The sequence below is a fragment of the Xiphophorus maculatus genome, chromosome 14 (assembly GCF_002775205.1).
Source record: "Xiphophorus maculatus strain JP 163 A chromosome 14, X_maculatus-5.0-male, whole genome shotgun sequence".
NCBI lineage: Eukaryota > Metazoa > Chordata > Actinopteri > Cyprinodontiformes > Poeciliidae > Xiphophorus > Xiphophorus maculatus.
Window position 1 is genome coordinate 12,046,699 of NC_036456.1, and position 19,644 is coordinate 12,066,342.

At 40.3% G+C, this 19,644-nt stretch overlaps 1 protein-coding gene across 3 annotated transcripts in view; it reads right to left on the reverse strand.

Moving 5' to 3' along the window:
- Positions 1 to 19,644, reverse strand: part of arap2 (ArfGAP with RhoGAP domain, ankyrin repeat and PH domain 2) — a 131,195-nt gene that overhangs the window by 43,022 nt on the left and 68,529 nt on the right. For all 3 annotated transcript variants that reach the window (XM_023346498.1, XM_005804764.3, XM_023346497.1), the window contains exons 14-16: positions 19,283 to 19,457; positions 11,069 to 11,194; positions 3,123 to 3,267 (exon numbers count right to left, since the gene is read on the reverse strand). In XM_023346498.1, coding sequence (XP_023202266.1) covers positions 3,123 to 3,267; positions 11,069 to 11,194; positions 19,283 to 19,457 — 446 coding nt within the window. The remainder of the gene's footprint in view (positions 1 to 3,122; positions 3,268 to 11,068; positions 11,195 to 19,282; positions 19,458 to 19,644) is intronic.

Consider the following 19,644-nt stretch of genomic DNA (forward strand, 5'->3'; position numbering starts at 1 on the left):
GAGGTCCCACAGGGAGAGAGCGGAAGAGTACATTGTTGTGCTTGGCAAATGCTATGGTAAAGAAAGGACACGGAGGATGAGAGATGAACACTAAATAATGCGAGTCCCAGGGGCAGGTATTGGCAGAGGAATAGGTATGTGGGGACAGGGGGAGAGAGTGAGCTGAAGAGCAGAGGAATGAGAGCGCAGAGCCAGAAAGCACTAAAGGCCACTTTTATGCACTGCACCTGCTTTTCTATTTGAGAGGATTTATCTCAATAATGAGCAAAATGGCTTTTATTTAGTGATATTCAGAAATGAAGTGTTTATCTTTTGTTCTATCATATTTGCCTTTAAACACGTCAGAGCAAGCCAAATGCTGACAACAGTGGTCCTGCCCGTACTTCAATTACCTTTCAATTTTACATTTGACACAGTAAGTAAGTTGCCAGATGCATATTGTAGTTGGGGTACAGTTTTAGTTCAAATCGGTCATTAAATTGGACTACTGTTCTGGAACCAGCCAAAACAAAATAATATGCACTAGAGGGGATTTTGACTTGCGTATTTTAAATATCAATAGATCTCTTTGATTTTGCACTGATATCAAGTGTCAGATCAGGTTCCCGACCAAGACTTTTTCATTCATTCCCAGACAAAAACTCAAATACTCTACGTTTAAGTACCGTCTTATTTAACAGCCTCACTTTCAGTGAGCAAACACATACAGTATAAAATATATTTCAACTTATTTGGAACCAACAAATCTGAGTTTTTACGGCTGCTGCAGCTTCTTGTTTGTGTTGTGCAACTTACTCTGTACTGTATTCGGATACAGAAACCTATTGGTGGATGAGAGCTAAAAAAAAAAAAGCAGCTGAAATACTAGTCATTGCACTTTATGCTGTTCAAACCAAAACTCAGTTTATGAAGCAGAACAGCAACTTTTTTTAAAAAGTTTTTTTTCACACTTTTAATTGATGATCAACAAGTGGTTATGTTGTTGTTTAAATCTGCCGGGGGTTGCTCTTTGTGCTATTCTGTTCTGTTCTGCGAGGTTCTCACTGGCTTCTGTACCTCAAGTCCATGTCTCCCCGGAGTTGTTTTCCACCACACGCACCAAGAGCCTGCAGAAATACTAAACCATTTATTATTTATTATTGTTACTGAATCTGTATTTTTAAGACTTTAAAATCATCTTGCTTTTTCATGAAAACAAAATCTAAAGACCTCAGGGATAACTCGGACAAAACTGTAACTCCTTTCACAAAGTCACTGTTTATACTCACTTTAGGAGTTAATGAAACAGAATAATAGAGTCAGTGAGGGAAGCAAATTGTAAAACAGAGGACCAACAGAGGGTAAAGTAATATGAAAGGGAGAAGAAGCTTGAAAACGTAAAAAAAAAAAAAGAATAGATGGATTCGGTGCGTTTTTCAAGGTGCAAATACTTGTCGTAAAACAAGCAGCTCTGTTAAACAAAAAAAAGGGGAAAAAAGTTAAACTTATCATGAACCGACACACTCATTTTGCATTCATTTCCTAGGAGTGGCTGTGTAATATTCATGCAACTTGAGCAAACGTATGCCTCTCCTCCGACTCTGTGTCTCGCAGTGTCCTCTGCCACGGTGAAATTACCCAGAAACGTCGCGTTTAATGGAAACGACTCCCACGGCCTCCTGCAGCGTGCTGATAGGCTGCTGGGGGGAGTGTGTCATCTGCATACATCAATATTTATAAGCAGCGGCAGACAGTCGAGAGGTTGAGACGTCCCTGCTCTCTCTCTCTCTGAGCCGACGCGCGCCATGACGGGGGAAAGCGCTGGAAGTTTGCAGAAGTGAAAGGGAGCGAGGCAGAGTTTAATCTAGTGAAACCATTAACAGTGTTAGCAACAGAAAAAAAATAATAGTCCCCCATCCCTCCTCCGCCTCCCGCTCGTCGCCCAACTCGGGGTGACACTGTGACCTGTAACTGGGATGTTTGCGGCGAGCAGCGAAAGAGCAGCGCCTGCTTGCTGGCGAGCGTGCGCGCGCTCACCGCCTCGTGTGTGGCGTCCGGCTCATTATGCGGGTCGCTGTGTTACTGAGCCAGATGTGCTTCTTATGGCTGCACAGATAGCTTCTACAAACAAACACATTGTTCACTCCTCTCAACATCTGCTGCTATCATTAAAGAGTTAGCTCCGGCTTTAATCATAAGCCATTATCGGAGCACTTGCTTTAGCTGTGCTGCACAAACACACACGGGTGTCACGCACACGCAGCGAAAGAGTGATCCAGTGGGAGAGGAAAAACCTACGAGCAGAAGCCGTTCGAGGCATCTGTTTCTCCTTCGCATTCGTGTCACCTCCAGATGAAATAAAGAGAAAGTTTGCCGTCGGAGCAACTTTTAAACTAAATCATAATCCGGCTGCAGAGACGAGGCTGATAGGGGGAGGCAGTGGCGGTAAAATGAATGGAGGAAAGTGGCAGTTAGAGCTGCGCTGCTGAAGTCTGCATTGCCACCAAAGTGAAAAAGGAAATACAGCCTTCATAAAGCCCTGATGGGCCGCGTTAAAGCGAGCGACGCCCGAGCTGAGATTACGTTAACAAGACGTATGCGACGAGGAGTTGAAGCGACGTGAAAGTCTGCGGTTACAAGCATCTGCGTGTTTACTGGATGTCAGAGACGGCTCGCGCTGTATGAGCAGGTGATTGTTATGGAGCAAATAAAAGACTTTAATCACCAAGTTTAGGCTTCCTTTACGGTTTTTTGTCACACAGTGGGAGAGATGCAAGCAAATCTTTTCGACTGTAAATGTTTAAATAAATACACTTGTGTACTGAATACAGATTTATTACAAAGACTGCAGTGAAAACTTCAGTTTTAGGAGTTTTGTGAAATCAGATTCAACTGAATGAGTTTTGTCAAGAAGAGTGGTCAAATGAATAGAGTTCTATCAGAAGATTACCACTGGCTCCAAAAATGAAGATGGATGAGGTGAAACTTGCTGAGTACCATTTAACAAAGTATTAACAGTTTTAACATTTAGTAGTTAAAGGGTGGTCCTTTGAAAGTAAAAAAATAAGGTTTCCTGATTTTAAAACTAAGATGCTCGTGTAGGTTTTGGACATATTTTTCCATTTGTGTGAGTGTGTTCATACCCCACTCCAGTCATAGTTTCTGAGTTACTGACAGCCAGGCTGACCACTTCGGTGACATCTACCCTCCCTATGGCTGAGGGGCTTCGCTCATTCTCGTAATAACTCAGAAAGCCGCCCTCCAATGTACACCAGCGTCGTCCCATGTCTGAAACATAAACACACACAGAGAAAGAATACCAATTCAGGCATCATAAATCTTGTTTTAGGGGTGTCATATTTTAAAGTTTCTCAAATAGACCTTTTTGCCCCCAAAATGAGTAGAAATTGACAGTTTACCTTGATACTGGTAATGTTAATCCACTATGTTTGGATTAAACAATGGATTTTGAATGCAAAGTAATGCAGAAAATAAAATAAAATAAATACAAGGGTGGTCATTTTAAGCAAAAGCTGACTGAAAGTTGATGAGACAAAAAAAACAAACTACCTGTAAAGTCAACTTTAAATATGGACATCATAGAAGGACACACAAGCAGACTGATGCAAAATTGTAAAGTCCAAGCAGCAAGCAGGTTTCAATCTACAAACATCTCAACAGAAAGGCTAGAAAACACACAACTTTGTGTTTTATGACTGCCTTACGGTGCGATTTACATAGCCAATGAGCATGAAGTTCATGAAAACATACCTAATTTTGGATTTTCAAAGTCACCATGCCATCTGGGGTTTTTTTTTTCCTCCTTGTTCCGCAACAAACACACACATACAAACACCCCCCACCCCACAACCCCCCGTTGCTCGCAACTCCAACGTTTCCAGCGTATTCATCTCATGAATATGCTAATTGTGCGTTCCTCTGCCAACTGTGATACTTCTGAAGAAACAGATATAGTTCCAATAAAAAAAAGGAAGTGTCGACAACTGGATGTAGAAAGAAAAGGGATGTGATAAACACGGGAAAGCAGGATGTCAGTTTTGCTCTATTCACCCTCACGCTGCATCTCTTTACAGCCGTTTCTCACTTTATCTCTGTGTTCTGTTCATAAGAAAAAGTTATTTGTACAAGAATTCAGTAAAAAAGAAAAAAAAAGCAACATAATTAATTTTTTTTTTCTCTCACTTGGCATTTAAAAAAAATACTCTCTCGCTGACCCCACTTCACTTGAAGAAAAAGATAACTCCAGCAGCTACAGAGGCATCATCTTCATTTACCCACTGTGCATGTAGGGGTTTAATGTGCCAGTGTGGGACAGACGGAGAGAGACAAAGTGTGGTATTTAAAGCTATTACCACTCGGATCTGTCTGGCAGGATATAGTGTTGTCTTGGTGACAGAAAAGATTAAAATACATTTCACTTTGGTTTAAAATGTGCCCCTAAATCACTGAGGTTTTGCAGAAAATGTCATGTCCATCATTTCCAGGACAACATGGTAAAGTTCTTGTTTTGTGCTACATTGTAATTTTGTGTTGCTTCTCATTTTTCACAGCTGCAACACCTTAATCACTGAAGACAAATCTACTCCGCTGGGTTTCTGGCCATCATTGTAACCTGCCAGATAATATACAGAAGTCATCATTGCTTTCTCTCAAGAAGACTGACTTTCTTTTAATGTTACACAGAAGATTTCAAATATTTATAAATACCAACACTATTTTAGTGGTTGCTATAGAACATTCTATTTGTTTCAATTAAAAAATTGCTTTTTCCAGTTGAAACAGTGTAATGACGAGCACCAGTACTAGATACCTTTGTGTAAAGTAGAAGGTTCTAGTACAGGTTAAGAGTTTTTCTAAAGTAATTTTTCTCAGACATTTGACAAAGTGAACAAAAAACTATCCTAATGTAGAATAACAAAAATGTGTTATTACAGACTGATGACCCTTGACAGTTGTCCAATAGTCCCTTTACAACTTCACAAGAAGCCCAAGCCACAATGGGTAATTGCTAAAGGTAATGGCTCTTCACATGGGGATACAAAGATATCAATGGAAAGTTGAATGGGTGGACAAAAGACGGTAAGAAGAGTAAAAGCACCAGGGATAACCACAGCTTTGTTAATGTTTTTGTAATGAACTTGAGGGAGATTCAGAAGGGATGGATCACAACAAGGGTGAGAACTTTATTAGCCACGACACAAAGAAATATCTAAAACACCAAGAGATACAGCTTGTATTGAGTCACTTCTGGAACAGAGATCATTTCCAAGTCATCCTACCTGGGCTGAGAAATCTTCTTTTAATGTCCTGTTGAATTCAGTTAATAAAACTGCTGCTATCTTTAAGACCTCAGCTGAGCCAAAGGCTGATCAGCCCCATGTCACGTCGCAGGAGTTAATGAAAAATCTCTTCACTTTTTTGTTGAGATGAATTTAGAAAGATGACATGAAATAGAGGTACCTTTCTCTTAGCCACTCTTCAAAATGGGGAAGACAAGAGAACGTGCCATAACGGAAAGGTAAATGTGAGTGACCTTGATCCGTGAGGTAAACTCCGCTTAAACGCATTCATACCTAAAAATAGAGCAATAATTTTAAAGTGAAGAGGATTGTGAGGGAGGTGAGAAAAAAAAACATCCCCAACGTTCACGATCAAAAAATTGCCGCTACGTATTTAATGTGATGTCATGCTACAGCTACGACAGAATAATTCATTTAAAAGCTTTTTATACATCTTTACAAGAGATGCCAATGAATATGGAGTGTTCTCTGTGAAGCTGCTTTTCTAGGAGCAGCACAAATCTGAAAAAGCTGAATGAATTTCAAACAGTTCAACAAAACCACTTTTAAGTAGCGATGTAAAAAAAAAAAAAAACTGGTGGCAAAAGTCCCTTCCTCTTATGGTGGTTATTGGGTTTAGATCCCTTCAACACATTCCACCAGGAAACTGGCTTCGTCAGAAAGCCACAGATCTTGAGCATCCTTCTATCGTCCTTTTTCTGGGACTGTTTTCTTCCTTAGCGGGTGGGATATATCAGCAGCTTCTGCATGAGAACCAGAGTAATATGCGGGGAACAATAGTGCTTGATTTACAATCGAGCAGCTGCGTCCATTGCCAGCTGTTCCCCCCCCTCCCATCCCTCACTCCCACACACATACAGTGGCCCCGTGGCCCAGCCGTACTCCACGGGAGTCCATAACCAGCCACAAGAGACGACACTCACGAAAGCCAGCCGAGGTACGCGACTCCACCAGATAAAATGGGCCAATTAGCTTGTACACCAAGAGAGCTCCCTGCATAGTGTTTTCCAAAGGAAGGAAAGTCTCCTAATGTTAAACCTTTTTTTCCCCATTTTTCTGATTTTTGCACGGATCGTTTTTCAACAAAACGCTCTAAATTATCCAAATGTGCAAGGCGAGCAGGTTGATTGGATTCAAATTATAACCTTGTGCTTCTTTCCTCACTCTCAAAGGAAAAGAGACATGTTCAAAGCCTCTTAACTACATCTGTAAGTCTTCCTACTGTCTTAAACTTTTTATCAATGTGGCACGGACATCCAATTCAGTATTCATCAGAATAGAAAGGCTGTGCCCCGTGTCTTCTTTTTCCCCCCCTTTTCATTTTTGTGAATCCTTTTTGACTCTCACTCCCACGTCCGCCCCCTTCCACCAATCTTCTGCCTATCTCACCATCAGACTAAAATATCTGCAACGAAGACATCTGGTGGACAGCTTGTCAGGGGGGCTCGAAATGGAAATCAGGAAAACGGAAAAGGATCTGAAGGATATGTCTGTGCCAGAATTAGAGCCTACTTCATTACATTGAGGGATGGATAAATATGACAAAAGAAATGGCAAAGAAATAAAAGGAAATCAGTATCTTGTCATGTATTTCAACCTACAATACAACTCACTCAGTTCCCTAAACATTGTAAAAACGAATGGAAGTTGCATGCATTATGTACATGTTATTATCACAAGCTCCACAGATCAACACAAAATAGTTCATAATTATGCAGGGGAAGGCAAATAATACAGGTTCTGGCATTTTTCACAGATTAAAAAAAACTAAGGCACTTGGAATTGAGCCCTTTACTCTTATGCCTCTTGATAGCTCAGTCTAACTAAATTCTTTCGATGACCTAATTAGTAAATAGAGTTTATTAATCTTATTTTGAACACAGATGTTCTATGAATGCCTAAGAGGTTTTTTAGAGAACATTAGTGAGCAAAAAGCATCATGAAAACCAAGAAACACAGCAGACATGGTCACGGATGTAGCTGTGGAGATGTTTAAGCAGGGTTGGGTTATAAAACTTTATCTCGAGTTTCGCAGATGTCACAGAGAACTTTCAACTGGATCACCATGACTTTGGCACCAATAAAATGGCTTTTATAGAAAGGTGAACAGAAAAATAGTCATTTCTGAAATAAAGTCAGAAGTTTGCTAGAACCTATTAAGGAGACACACCAATCATGTGAAAAAAATTTACTCAGGTCAGATGAAACCAAAACTGAACTTTATGGAGTACATTTGAAGTGTGGTGGACATAACACTACAAACCACCTTGAGCACAACATCCTGCATGGTGAAATATGGTTGTGACGGCATCATGCTGTGCGGCTCCTTTTCTTAATCTGGAACAGAGGAGCTGTAAGAAAAGCTTCTAGAAGACTTGAAACTGAGGCGGTTCATCCTTCAGCAGGGTAATAATCCTAAATAGACTACAAAATCTTCAATAACATAGTTCAGAGTGAAGCAGATTCCCATGTTAGAACAGTCCAGTATAGAAAAGACCTAAATCAAATTAAACATCTTGAAAACGTATGTTTATAGACACCTTGTGTCCAATATGAAAAAATTATACTGCAAAGAAAATTGGGCAAAAATGTCAATCAATAGATGAGCAAGGAGGGTGAAGACGTACCTAAAAAGAGACTGTATGTGCAGCATAAGGTTGAAGAATGATAAATACTTCTACAAGGCAATGTAAAGCAGAATAAAATCCACTCAGTTTGAAAAGTAGATCTGGATATAAACCATAGAGAAGATTTGTCTCATTATGGAAGACCCAGATTCAAAGTTTGCAAATGAAAAAAGCAATTGAATTGTTCATACGGGCTCAATAAAACATAATTTGACTTCTATCCACAAGCCCTCCATTCCTCAACGTCTCCACGGAAAGCGAGTGAGTTACGGCTGCAGGCGAAGGCAGGGCACCGCTGATGAGGAAAAGACAAAAGCTAATCAGAAATTATGCGTGCCATTTCCTCAGTGCCAGTCACCATATCAGACAGCGACTTCCAAGCCGCCTCTCTTTACCTCCTCAAAATGACTCTGGCACTGAGAAGAAAATGCACAAAAGAGGTGGACCATTTAAATGTGATTCACTGCTTTTTCCTACCCATTGGGAACGATTCACTGGAGCAGGAATCAACTGTCTGCACTGCTGGAGTCAATGTTGCAAAAGTATTGAGTTTAGAGGAGAACAACATGTTTTTGCCACAAGACAAGAAAAATAATTGCTTTACTCATCCACATCAATTGCATGTCACTTTGGTGCATTTGTAAAGTTTGCACTATAAACAAACAAAAAACTAGCTTGAGTTGTCTCCAAATAATAGCTTATGGCACATTAAAGCAGTGCTTTCATTAAGTCCTATTCACACTATGAAATATTAAACACTCAGGCACATCTATAGAGCATCAAACCATTAGGCTCTGAAGCCAACAGCATCCTGCAGTACATTCAAAAATACCTCGTCCGTCTGTGCTCACGCAGCCCTGGCTGTTCTCCCCTTTTTCATTGACGAAGTTGGAACACGTTGAGTTTTCTTCTTTTTTTTTTTTTGCACCCCGACCCTGCTGCATTTTTCAGCAGCAGCAGCTGCAGTTAAAGTGCCAGCAGAGCACAAAAGCAAAGTCTTCTATAATACATGAAATAATAAAATGTTTTATAGGTTGAACCTTCAAAGGAGTTCATGCAGATGCAAGAGGTACTAAAAGCACAACAGTGAACAGAATGGCCTTTAACAAAGCAGATGCACTGCTTTGCGAGTCATTTCAAAAACACTAAATGAAAAGTAAAAGTTAAATGCCCACATGGAGTGGTCTATGTGAAGAAACTCTTTTGCAGTGTTCCTCAGTTATTTTCTGTCATGCGCTCCCTAAAGATCATACTAGTTTTTCCACACATCCCAAGTGCCCTTCCCTCCCTTTAATTGAAATATTTTGTGAGCCTGGTAATATACAGTATCTGTACAAGCCACTGGCTTAAGCATTTTATGACCTGATTTTCAAAACAGCAGTTTTATTGTTCCAAGTCTCAAAGCAATTTCCAAGTTTAGTTTAAGTCAATCGGTAACATTTAATCAAGACTACTGAGTCGGAAAGAGAAAAAGTGCAAATGATTCACTGGGATTTGCAAACATTTGTGCAAAATTTGCAGTAATATTGCTTGTATTTCAGCTTGGCAGAATAGATAGAAAGTGCATAATATTGTGCATCAACAATAAAAAGATGGGCTCCGTCTATTTCCTGGACTTTTTCACCGATCACACATAGTGTTGGATAAACTGATAACAGGGCAACAGCTCTGGGAGAGGGTGCAGAACAAGGCATAGGAAGTGCACTCCATTCCTTTTCACTTGGTGTCATCCATTAGACGTGCTGAGTGGAGCACATCTGTTCCAAAATGAGTTTGTATTGTACACTGAGTCATTGGGCATTAAAATGTTTTTATGCATAATTAGTACTTAATTCCTAAGGGTGAATGAATGAATAGAACTTGGTTCTGATCTCACCTGGAATAAAAACTCATGCAGACTAAAACACAACAGACTTAAATAAGTCTAAGATACTATCTAAGATAGTATCTTAGATTGAGATACTATCTCATTAAAATGAGACAATTTGTTTTGTTTGGTTTTTTTTTTTTGCTTTATTTTGTTTTTTTATGAGAGTTCCGGAAATCGACTTCCACATATAAAATAAATCCCTACCCTTACAATATTCAGCAATATGTTTAAGTTAACCTAAAAAATTATATATATTGGATTAAAAGTGTCATTTGATCAATTTGAAAATCTGTTCTTTAAAGAAACCAAATTTTGTTACATATGAAATTCCGTCGTTGCTTTAGAGTACAAATTTTTCCCAAAGTAAATGATGGCTAAAAACTGTAATATAAAGAGCCATATTTCAATAAATTGAAACTACTTTTTAAATAGTAAACTCAAATCAAATTTCATTAGCACAGATAATGAGATTTTCGAGAGATACTTGGATAAAATTTATCCCAGGTCCCTGTAAGAAGCAATTTCCCAGACCTCAGCTCTGTTCATTAGCTGGCATGTTCAACCACCAATAAGAGCTGAGGGGCTGTGGGGTGATGGGAATAGAGACGAATGGCTCAATATGAAGGAGACTCTGCTCGCTCAAGTGGCAGGTACTGCTTCACCCTCCATCCTTCAATTCCTTATCCCAGTCCTCAGCCCTCTGAATAGCCACCTTTCCCTGAGGGAGTGCCCAATGCTGCTTCCTTGTGCTAATTACCCATGGGTCCAGCAATGCTCCAGCTGTTTGGAGATGTGGGAATGTTGTACAGGCAGGGTGTGTACCTGAAGCAGATGAGGAGTCTGGGTAGGAAAACGAGCCTGATTAAAACTTTCACTCTATTTTTCAGGACTAAGGGAGGAGAACTCAGAAGTTGATGGGATCCTCTACCAAAAGTAAATACTTTAAATTTGTTCTAAATCTTATTCTCAGCAGACCATCATTAACCTTGTGTCTCGCCTTACATACAGTTGTCAGACAAGACCTCCCAGAAGACCATGCAGAGCACATGTCAAAGACAGATCCATTGATCATTCTGACTTGACAGTTTGCTGAGCAGATTGAACGATTGGCAGTTTGACAGTTGAAATACTGACATTGATTGACCAGCGCTTAACAAAAGGAGACCTTTGACAAACATGCAGCTTAAATTGCTTACAAATGGATTGATGCGTTGATTGGTCTTGTCATGTTTTTTGTTGGGATTTTTTTGTTAAATGGCTTTTGAACTCACCGTCTCGTCCACGCCGATCCGGCATCGTCTTAGCTGGGCCAGACGAGACATAGAGAAAGCCGTCCATGAAGACGGACACATCAGGCAGTGAAGCGTTCTCTGACCACTGATCCAGCCTGGGGAAATCTACAAGGAGACAAATTTGCTTAATAAAAAAAAATAAGCAAATTGGCATATCAAAAATCAATCTTAATAATTAATGAAACGCTCTTTGTTGGCATTACAACAGTCAAATTCTTCTTCTAATGGCTGACCAGCGCATTGCATTTTTCCAGTTTTGTTTGTGATCAGTTTAGCGATAAGTTCCAGTTTGTTTTTTTTAAATCAAAGGCCTATTTGCTCCTTCCTCAGGTTTTACGTCAGATTCAATTTGAGACTTTGGCTGGGACACTCAACGGTAATATTACTTGAGACAGAAGAAATATGTTGGTCTAAATCTGCTAAGGGTTGACATTTTGAATCTGTGACATGTGGTTTTGTACTCTTGAGGTTAGCTTTAAATCACTTTAGAAACCAGCAAAGACTGGCAAAGACACAGGGAGATGTGGTAGAGCAGTCACCCCCTATACTGAGGTTTTTGGTCCTAGATGCAAATCCTGATCCTGGGAACTGTGGCTGTATTTCTCCTCCCTTTGTTTCTGCCCATTTTTTGTCTAAAATGAATTAATCGTAGAATAGCACTTCTCTAAATTGTCTGTTTTATACGTGTTATGTACTCAAACAAAACAAATGTCCTTCAACAGAAAAAAAGCTGAATTTTGCGGACTAGCCTTGTTATGTTTGCCCACTCCTGACTTACCCTTAAGCAAAGCAACGTATCCCCACCAGATTCCTGATTACTGTTCTTGAACCAAAGCTCTGACCTCCATGTGGAGACTTTTTCTTTTTCCCAGTAGGCCTCGAAAAAAAATCAGCACAACACTGTCTTTTAATCACAAGAAGCATAAAGGTGATCATACAAGGTTCTGTTTAATTTAGTCATGACTTTGTCACATGGTCCTACTTTTGCAAAGGCAACGATAGGGTGTTCAGAGAGCATTTCTCCATGCACTCAATCTTTTAAAAATGACTTTCACTCTCTTCTGTGTCCATCAGAGAAAAGAAGCATTCCGATCTTGCCCTCCTTAATCTGAGCTCCCTCCACTCATCCTTTCTCGCTAGTTTTAAGAGCTCCCCACATTCAGCCTTATCATTCTCAAATTCAATTAGCTTTCATTCCAAGGTCCAATTTTCTGCCCAAGCCTTGGTAATATCTTACAGATTTTATCTCGAGCACCTCCAGCTCTCTCATCAGGCAAGGTAAAATAACTTTAATTGAAACCAGTTTTGATTGAATCGACATTTCCCCCCTTCGACGTCACCTCCAACGCCTCGTTTCATGCCCACACATCATTCAGTGGAGAAAAACAATCTGTCCGTTTATCGAGACACTATTGTCTTTGTTCTGTATGTGGTTCCATTATGTCAAATTAATTAACAGCAATCATATGAACAAACTTACACCAAAGCGCTTTTTAATATATAACTAATAATGGATGGGTCATTTGGGAGCACCTAATGGGAATGTATTTTGCCTTCAATCTAATCACTTATTTTATATCATTATAACTAACTTGAACATTTAAGCATTAAAGAATAACTTAAGAAAGCAGAATTTAGATTCAGAACAATGTCCATCAATCACAGTCGCAATTTCTTGCGCCATCCTATATAAAAGTACAAAAGAAATAGTTTTAATGGTGCCACACTAAGAAATGAGGGCCACACAGACAAAAATGCTTTGTCAAGTGCAGCTTTGTTACATTTTAGCCTTGGACGTTATTGTGTTAGATTTGATGGAAGCTTCAATTCCGAAAGTCAAACTAGATAAATATACTTTCACAAACCAGTTTTTTTGTTTTTTTCTGTCATAAAATAGTCCATCAATCTATTACATGGAGAGAGTCACCAAAGAGCGCAAGAATGTGTTTGTATGGTTTAATGAGTTGATTTCAGATGCAGCATTCAGATGGCTGGGTCGAGATTTTCAGGAAATAACTCGAAAACATAGATCTATTTTTTTTTTCTTTCTCCGAAAGGTTTTTGCGGCGCTAGTGGCTCGTATTTTTTCGACAGTAGGCAGACAGGAAGGAGGGTGAGGAGAGGGGGGGAAGACATGCGGCAAAGGTCGTCGGGACCGGGAGTCGAACCGTGACTCCAAACGTGGGGCGTGCTAACCCCCTGCGCCACCACAGCACGCCCCGAAAACATAGATCTATCCTCTCGTGTATCAACGGATCAGGATGACGTTGCAACAGAGTGAGGGATATTTTATTGGCACACTTTGGGCTCTTTAGTACCAGTTGAGAATCGTTTAAACACCGCAGCCTTCCCGGTATTGTTGATGACCAAGCTAGTCCCTTTATGACCAGAGTACACCCATCTACTGCCAGCAACTTCCAGAAGGATAATGCACCACATTACAAAGCTGACATCATCTCAAACTAATTTGTTGATGTTGATTATGAGTTTAATGGACTCCAAAGGCCTCCACTGCCACCAGATCTCAGGCCATTAGAGGACTTTAAAGAATTGACAGAAAGGGAGATTTGCATTATGGATGTGCAGATGAAAATCCAGCAACTGTGTGATGCCATCACGTCAGTGTGGAGCAGAATCTCTAAAGAGTGTTTCTGACAACTATTTGGCCAAGTCTTGGAGTCAATCAGAGTGTTTGTGACAATGTAAACTCTTCCCCTGGATGCCATTTTGGCCCAGCCTCTTTCTTATTGTTGAATCACAAACACAAAAATTTCACTAAGGGGAAGTGAGGCCTACAGTACTTTGAATGTTGTTCTAGGTAATTTTGTGACTTCTCGGAAGACTCGTCTTAGAAGACTTTCTGAAATTTCTTTCTGAACAATTTCAAAGTCCACTTCGGGGACGTTCAGTTATGTTCTATGTTTTCTCCATTTGTAAATAATGAAGATAACTGTGGTTCACTGACATTCAAAAGCCTTTATCTACCTTTCCAGATGACAAGTTCAATTACTATTTTTCATTAGTTAAATTTATTTAGATTATGGCATGATGTTGTCCTTTTTAAGAGTGCTTAGCCTACTTCATGTTGTCAGATAGGCTCAAATTAGTAGGTATTTTAATTGTACAGCTCAGGCAGTCAACAGAGATGGTAGTGGCTAGTGAATCTGAACAAAAACAAATGTGGTTAATAGACTTAGACTTAGACTGACTTTATTGTCATTTTGCATGCACAGGGTGTATACAGCACAAAATTTCGTTGCATATGGCTCAGGACAGTGTTTTGAGCTTCCAATCACGTTTAATCTTTAATTTAATCAGATTAGCAATTAGATTCTTGTAAAAAGCCTAGATTGGCTTGTACAACTTTTTTTTCATTATGAATGAAATCATTTAAGCTCTGGTTTCAATTATTAAAGTAGCTAAGCATTTACTCAAGCTATCCTTGTGCGCCATTTTTTAATTCTGAAACAAGTGTGAAAACAAAACAGCATAACACAAAGACTAGAAGACACTTCTCTCAGCACTGCAGAATTAGATGCCAGCTTTTAAGAATAAAACAGCAACAAAGTGAGTGTAATACACACACACGCCTACACGCATACCCCCCCCCCCAAACTGAAGTGTTTCCAACCACTCAGGTTGACAGAATGTAAATAAGCCAGTGGCTTGATGCTGTATCAGTTGTAACAAGCCTCTCTCTGTGAGCATGCTTAACAACCCCTCTGGGCCCCTAAAGCTGGACTCTGTTAGGATGGGACTGTGTTGTCTGCGGGGGCAGCAGTGGAGGAGTCTGGCCCATGCTGATTGGCTCACTCCCCTGTGAAGGGAGGTGACATGACAGAGTGCTCAATTAGCCATCTGCTTGCCCACGGCTGCAGTTACAAAGCGAGCTTCAACGGGCAGTGGACAGCGGGGGTAATCAGAGGAGCTTGTTCGCACTTGTGCATTTACACCCAGACATGCAGTAAACGACGGCACAAACAGACAACGCATGCAGGAGGGGCAGAGATAATGCATGGCAGAGGCAGAAGATGAGTGAAAACAGCAATTTGTGCATAAGACGGCAAGGAAAGAGGTCTAGGTGTTGAGCTTTTTAGCCCGTGGACATATTAACATTCTCAATTAGTAGATTAAAAGCAGCATTTAGTTGGTGACCGTTACCTCCTGAACTTATTTAGAATTTTCATTTGCCTTCCATTGTAGCAAAACTTATTCTATTAAAATTTGATGCAATCATCCAAGAAAATACAAATTTTTGAAGTTGGAAGAACATATTACTTGATTTTTAAAGTTTGACCTTTGACCTTTTCGCTGCAAGGCAACTGTACTAACAACCACACTATCATGCAGTTGCTCATTCAGATCTAGAAGTGCTAAAATAATTAAAATTCCATGTAGAAATATTTAACACTTAGTGAATGTTTAGCAGGAAACTAGTTGCAGGGAAAAAAATCATTAGGGAAAAGCTCTTAATAACTAAACTGTGAAACTTTCCTAAAGTAAAATTAGCGAGGCATAGCAGCATTAACACAAATAGATCTCGCCTTTTATATAATCTATGTGGCCTCTCCATGTCTACACATGGAAAGACACTGCATACAACGACATAAAAAAAGAGCCTTAAAATAAATAAGAAACCACCACAATGGAAGTCTTTGACAATAAGGGATCGAGCCCATCATAGAGGCTAGCCTCTGGGGTTGCTAAAATGCAAAACCACATAGCCTCAGAGAGCTGCAATTGGCTTTCTTAAATAGAATCTGGGATGGTAATATGCAAATGAACACGCTCCGACCGTCTCCCAGGGCGCGTTCAGGCGAACCGGTGTGGGCGGGTAGTAGGGGGGGCCATCGAGGACTGCGTGCATGTACTCACATTTACTCAGAAAGAAGGAGCTAATGAAGTGGCCACGCTCCACTATTTGGTGGAAGTCCTAACTTTGGAGTCACAAATGAGCCGCTGCAGAGGGAAACGGCTGCAGAGTGGCTCTGGAATAAGCAGGCTGACAGCCTTCTTTTTATTCACTGTATCCAAGGGGGACATGGTGAGCCTTTTTTCCTATTTTTACTTTTCAGTTTTTTTTTTCTTCTTTCCACAAACTGAAAGCGTGATTCACACTGAGTAGACAGGCGGCTACGATATTTCCCGCATACTAGCCCAATTTGGAGTTTAGTTGAGAAGTGACAATTCTTCATGGTGTCTGATTGTTTATTGCTGGCTCATTCTGCTGTCCCAGGGGGTCATGGGATTGGGAAAAGACCATGTTTGTCATCATTTTGTTTTAAGATAGCGTCTGGTTAACGGCTGTAAGCGGTGTTCGAAGGAAGCCCTGAAGAGAGCCCTTGCTGTGAAAACATGTTTTACAAGATAAACCCAAATGGAGGAAAGAACCAAACACGCAGCCATAAACAGCGATACCCCACTGCAAACAACTCAAATATCCATATCTGCCCTTATGTCACCTAGCATGTGTGCAATTGTTATCCGGTTGAAAAAGTCAGCTGTAACCCAAGGCGGAGTTCTTTAAAACTCCAGAACAAGTCTGAACTCTGCTTTGTCCTCAATATTGGCTGCTGTGTGACTACTTTCATTCTATCTTCTTTCTGTCAACACAGAGCTGTGCAGCAGGGATGGCATCATGCGGGTATTGAATTGTTCCCTGATCCTGCCAAATATAACGCTGCAAACACCAATGATGGGAGAAAGAAAAAAAAAGAAAAGAAAAAAAAGTTCAATTTCTGTTTAATGAAAATTTTCAGAAGTCTGCCTGCACGCTCGGGGGGTCCCACATGCACGAGAACAATGCAGACAGCACTTTCCACAGCTCTGCGTCTGATGTGACAATGTGTCCGACAAAACAGTGGAGAAATGTCAACAGGGGGAATCTGGACAGTATTTTCTGGGAAGCTTAATCTTCTCACAGCACCGCTTCTTTCTACAGTGAAATTAAACAGCCTTCTCTCAGCAACCATGCAGTAGAGTACATGGGCTGAATCTCATCTCATGTGCTCCAATGGAGATGTTTTAAAAAGAGGAAAGCATGAATTTGAGTCATTTTACTGCTGATATGTTCTCATATGCTACATTTGGAATCAATGTTGATTATTATTAACATGCAGTGCTGTCCAGTTAGTAAGAAACTGACAAAATGTCCAAACTTCCACTTCTACCGCTTCAAAGGAGTGATCACCCACCGTCTTAAAATGGGTTTTTGCTCGTTTTTTAAAATCCAAATCCATTTTTAATTCCTCAGAAAAATTGTATTTAACTATGTATTTACTTATGCATGCAAGCATGCATATATTTACGTACGCATGCTAAGCATGCATCTGTGCATACATACTCATTTCTGTATAAACCTTCATCCCTAGAACTTAAACTCAAGCTGCAGATTTTATCATTCGTTCAGCATCCCAAACATAATGTCAGTGTCAAGTCTTGGCTGTGCTCCTTGGCAGTCTTTTTCTGCTCTGCTTTTTTAATAACGTCATTCTCAATTCCGGCAATGGGAAGGAATATAACTACTATAAGCTACAAGTCTGAACAAAAATCAATTGGAGAGTTGTGCAATTTGATACAGGATCTTTACATCTTTACCTTAAACAAGATGAGGAATCTGACCTTGGGTTAGCATCCATTTTAGGACCACTTGCTAAGTGGTGAACTAACAGAAACAACATCTCACTGATGGACAAGAATGGAGTCGGTCTTTCAGGAAACATTTAGGTTTTCTGACCCAGGTACTGCTTCCTTCCTACAGTATGTTAGCTTAGTTGGACATCCGCCTCCACAGCAAAAGTCTGGTTAGGTCCATAGTCATCTGTATTTTAATGACGAAGTCCAGCAACTTCTGAACTTTCAACGGGCACACAGACCGTGTGTATCCTACACATTTTACATGAACACACTCATACACATGAATATGTGTTAGCTTCTTCTCCTTTCTGCATGTGTATCTTTCAGTACACCTCCGATAATTGCCATCTCCTTGGTGACCAGGTGACCCATGCTAGCAATTAGTGGGTCCCTAACAGGCTCGGCGCCGGCGAGTGTACACAGATGCACCGCATGAATTATGTAAAATACAGTCCCAGAGAAAGTCTCCCACCCGGCCTCAGCCTCCTTTAATCTGATCTGTTCTTATCACGGGTCCCCGTGTGGAAGTGCGCGAATAAAACACACCCATCAGGAAGAAGCCACGTCTGTGCCGTGCCTACCGAACAGGAGGTGGGTAATACAAAGGAGTGTTGGGGGAAAAGGTAGGACAGAGACAGCAACATGGAGACAGACCTTTAAACTTAAAACTCCCTCGCTTCAAATTTGTGGGTTTTTATGGCCCTCGTTTTCTATTCACAGCGAACACACACAAAAAAGAGAAAAGAAGAGTGCTGTGAATGTACCAACACGAACAGTAGTGAGAATAAGTTTGCAACATGACTGCCTTATTAACAAATCAAGAATACAAAATGTGTGTGCCATCAGAAGTGGTAGACGACAAACTTGAACTTTTTAGTTCCAAGATCTTTTTACAGATTCATAACACCAAATACATTTTTTTTTTTTCCCTTCACAGGTTTTGTCAGGAGAATACATCAGCTATTCTGCTTCTCAGCTGCATTTTGTGCCCCAGCGTCTCCACTGAGTTAAATAGTGACCCTGGAAAAACTTTTTTGCGTCAAGTTTAACTCTTGGTTTTGCCACTATTTATGGCATCTGTTGATGCCATAAACGTCCTGAGCTGGGATAATGCCAGCGCAGGACATAACATTTCCTCACCAAACCACAATTCATAAATTTATAAAATGGAATAAATAAAAAAAAGGCAAATGATCAGACCATTTTAAAGTATAAATATTAAGGTTTACTAAGAAATAAATGCTGATATTTCTGTAGTGAGAGTGTATAGTAAGGAACAAGGAAAGGCAGTCTGTAAGGAGGATGGACGGATAAAGAGACGGACACATGTATGCTTTCCTATGAAACCAATATAATAGTCTCCCTACTTGGTCTGAGCAACTAATTTTTGGAAATTCCCATGTTTATTAGGCAGACAAATAAAGGTATGCTATCATTTATGCGTACCCTGTTATCTTTTCCAACACTCATCAAATCAAAGCTGTTACAGATGGGGTAGAAACCTAACCCTTTGAGTTTTAATGGAACGTCAATCACAATTTCAAAACAGCAACCTACCAGTTAGTTTATTCTGATGCAGGAACTCCATCTGTAGCTTCTGCCCGGCACGCTGAGCCAAGAGGTACGGAGTGGAGTAGACCGGATCTCCGGTGGCGCACATAATGTCCGCCCCACTGAACAACAACTCCATGGTCTGCAGCACGTCAGACGACACCACGGCTGCACACAGTGCCTGTTCATACGAAAAGAGTTTTGATTAGAAGAAATGATCAATTTAAAAGTTCTGCAGCGGTACCGATAGAATATTCCTCATTGAAATGTTTTCACAGCTCACCTTGTAAATGAGTCTAAACAAATTCCAGATGAACGGATCCAATAAAACTAAACTACATGCATTTCCTTTCACATCTTAATCAGAT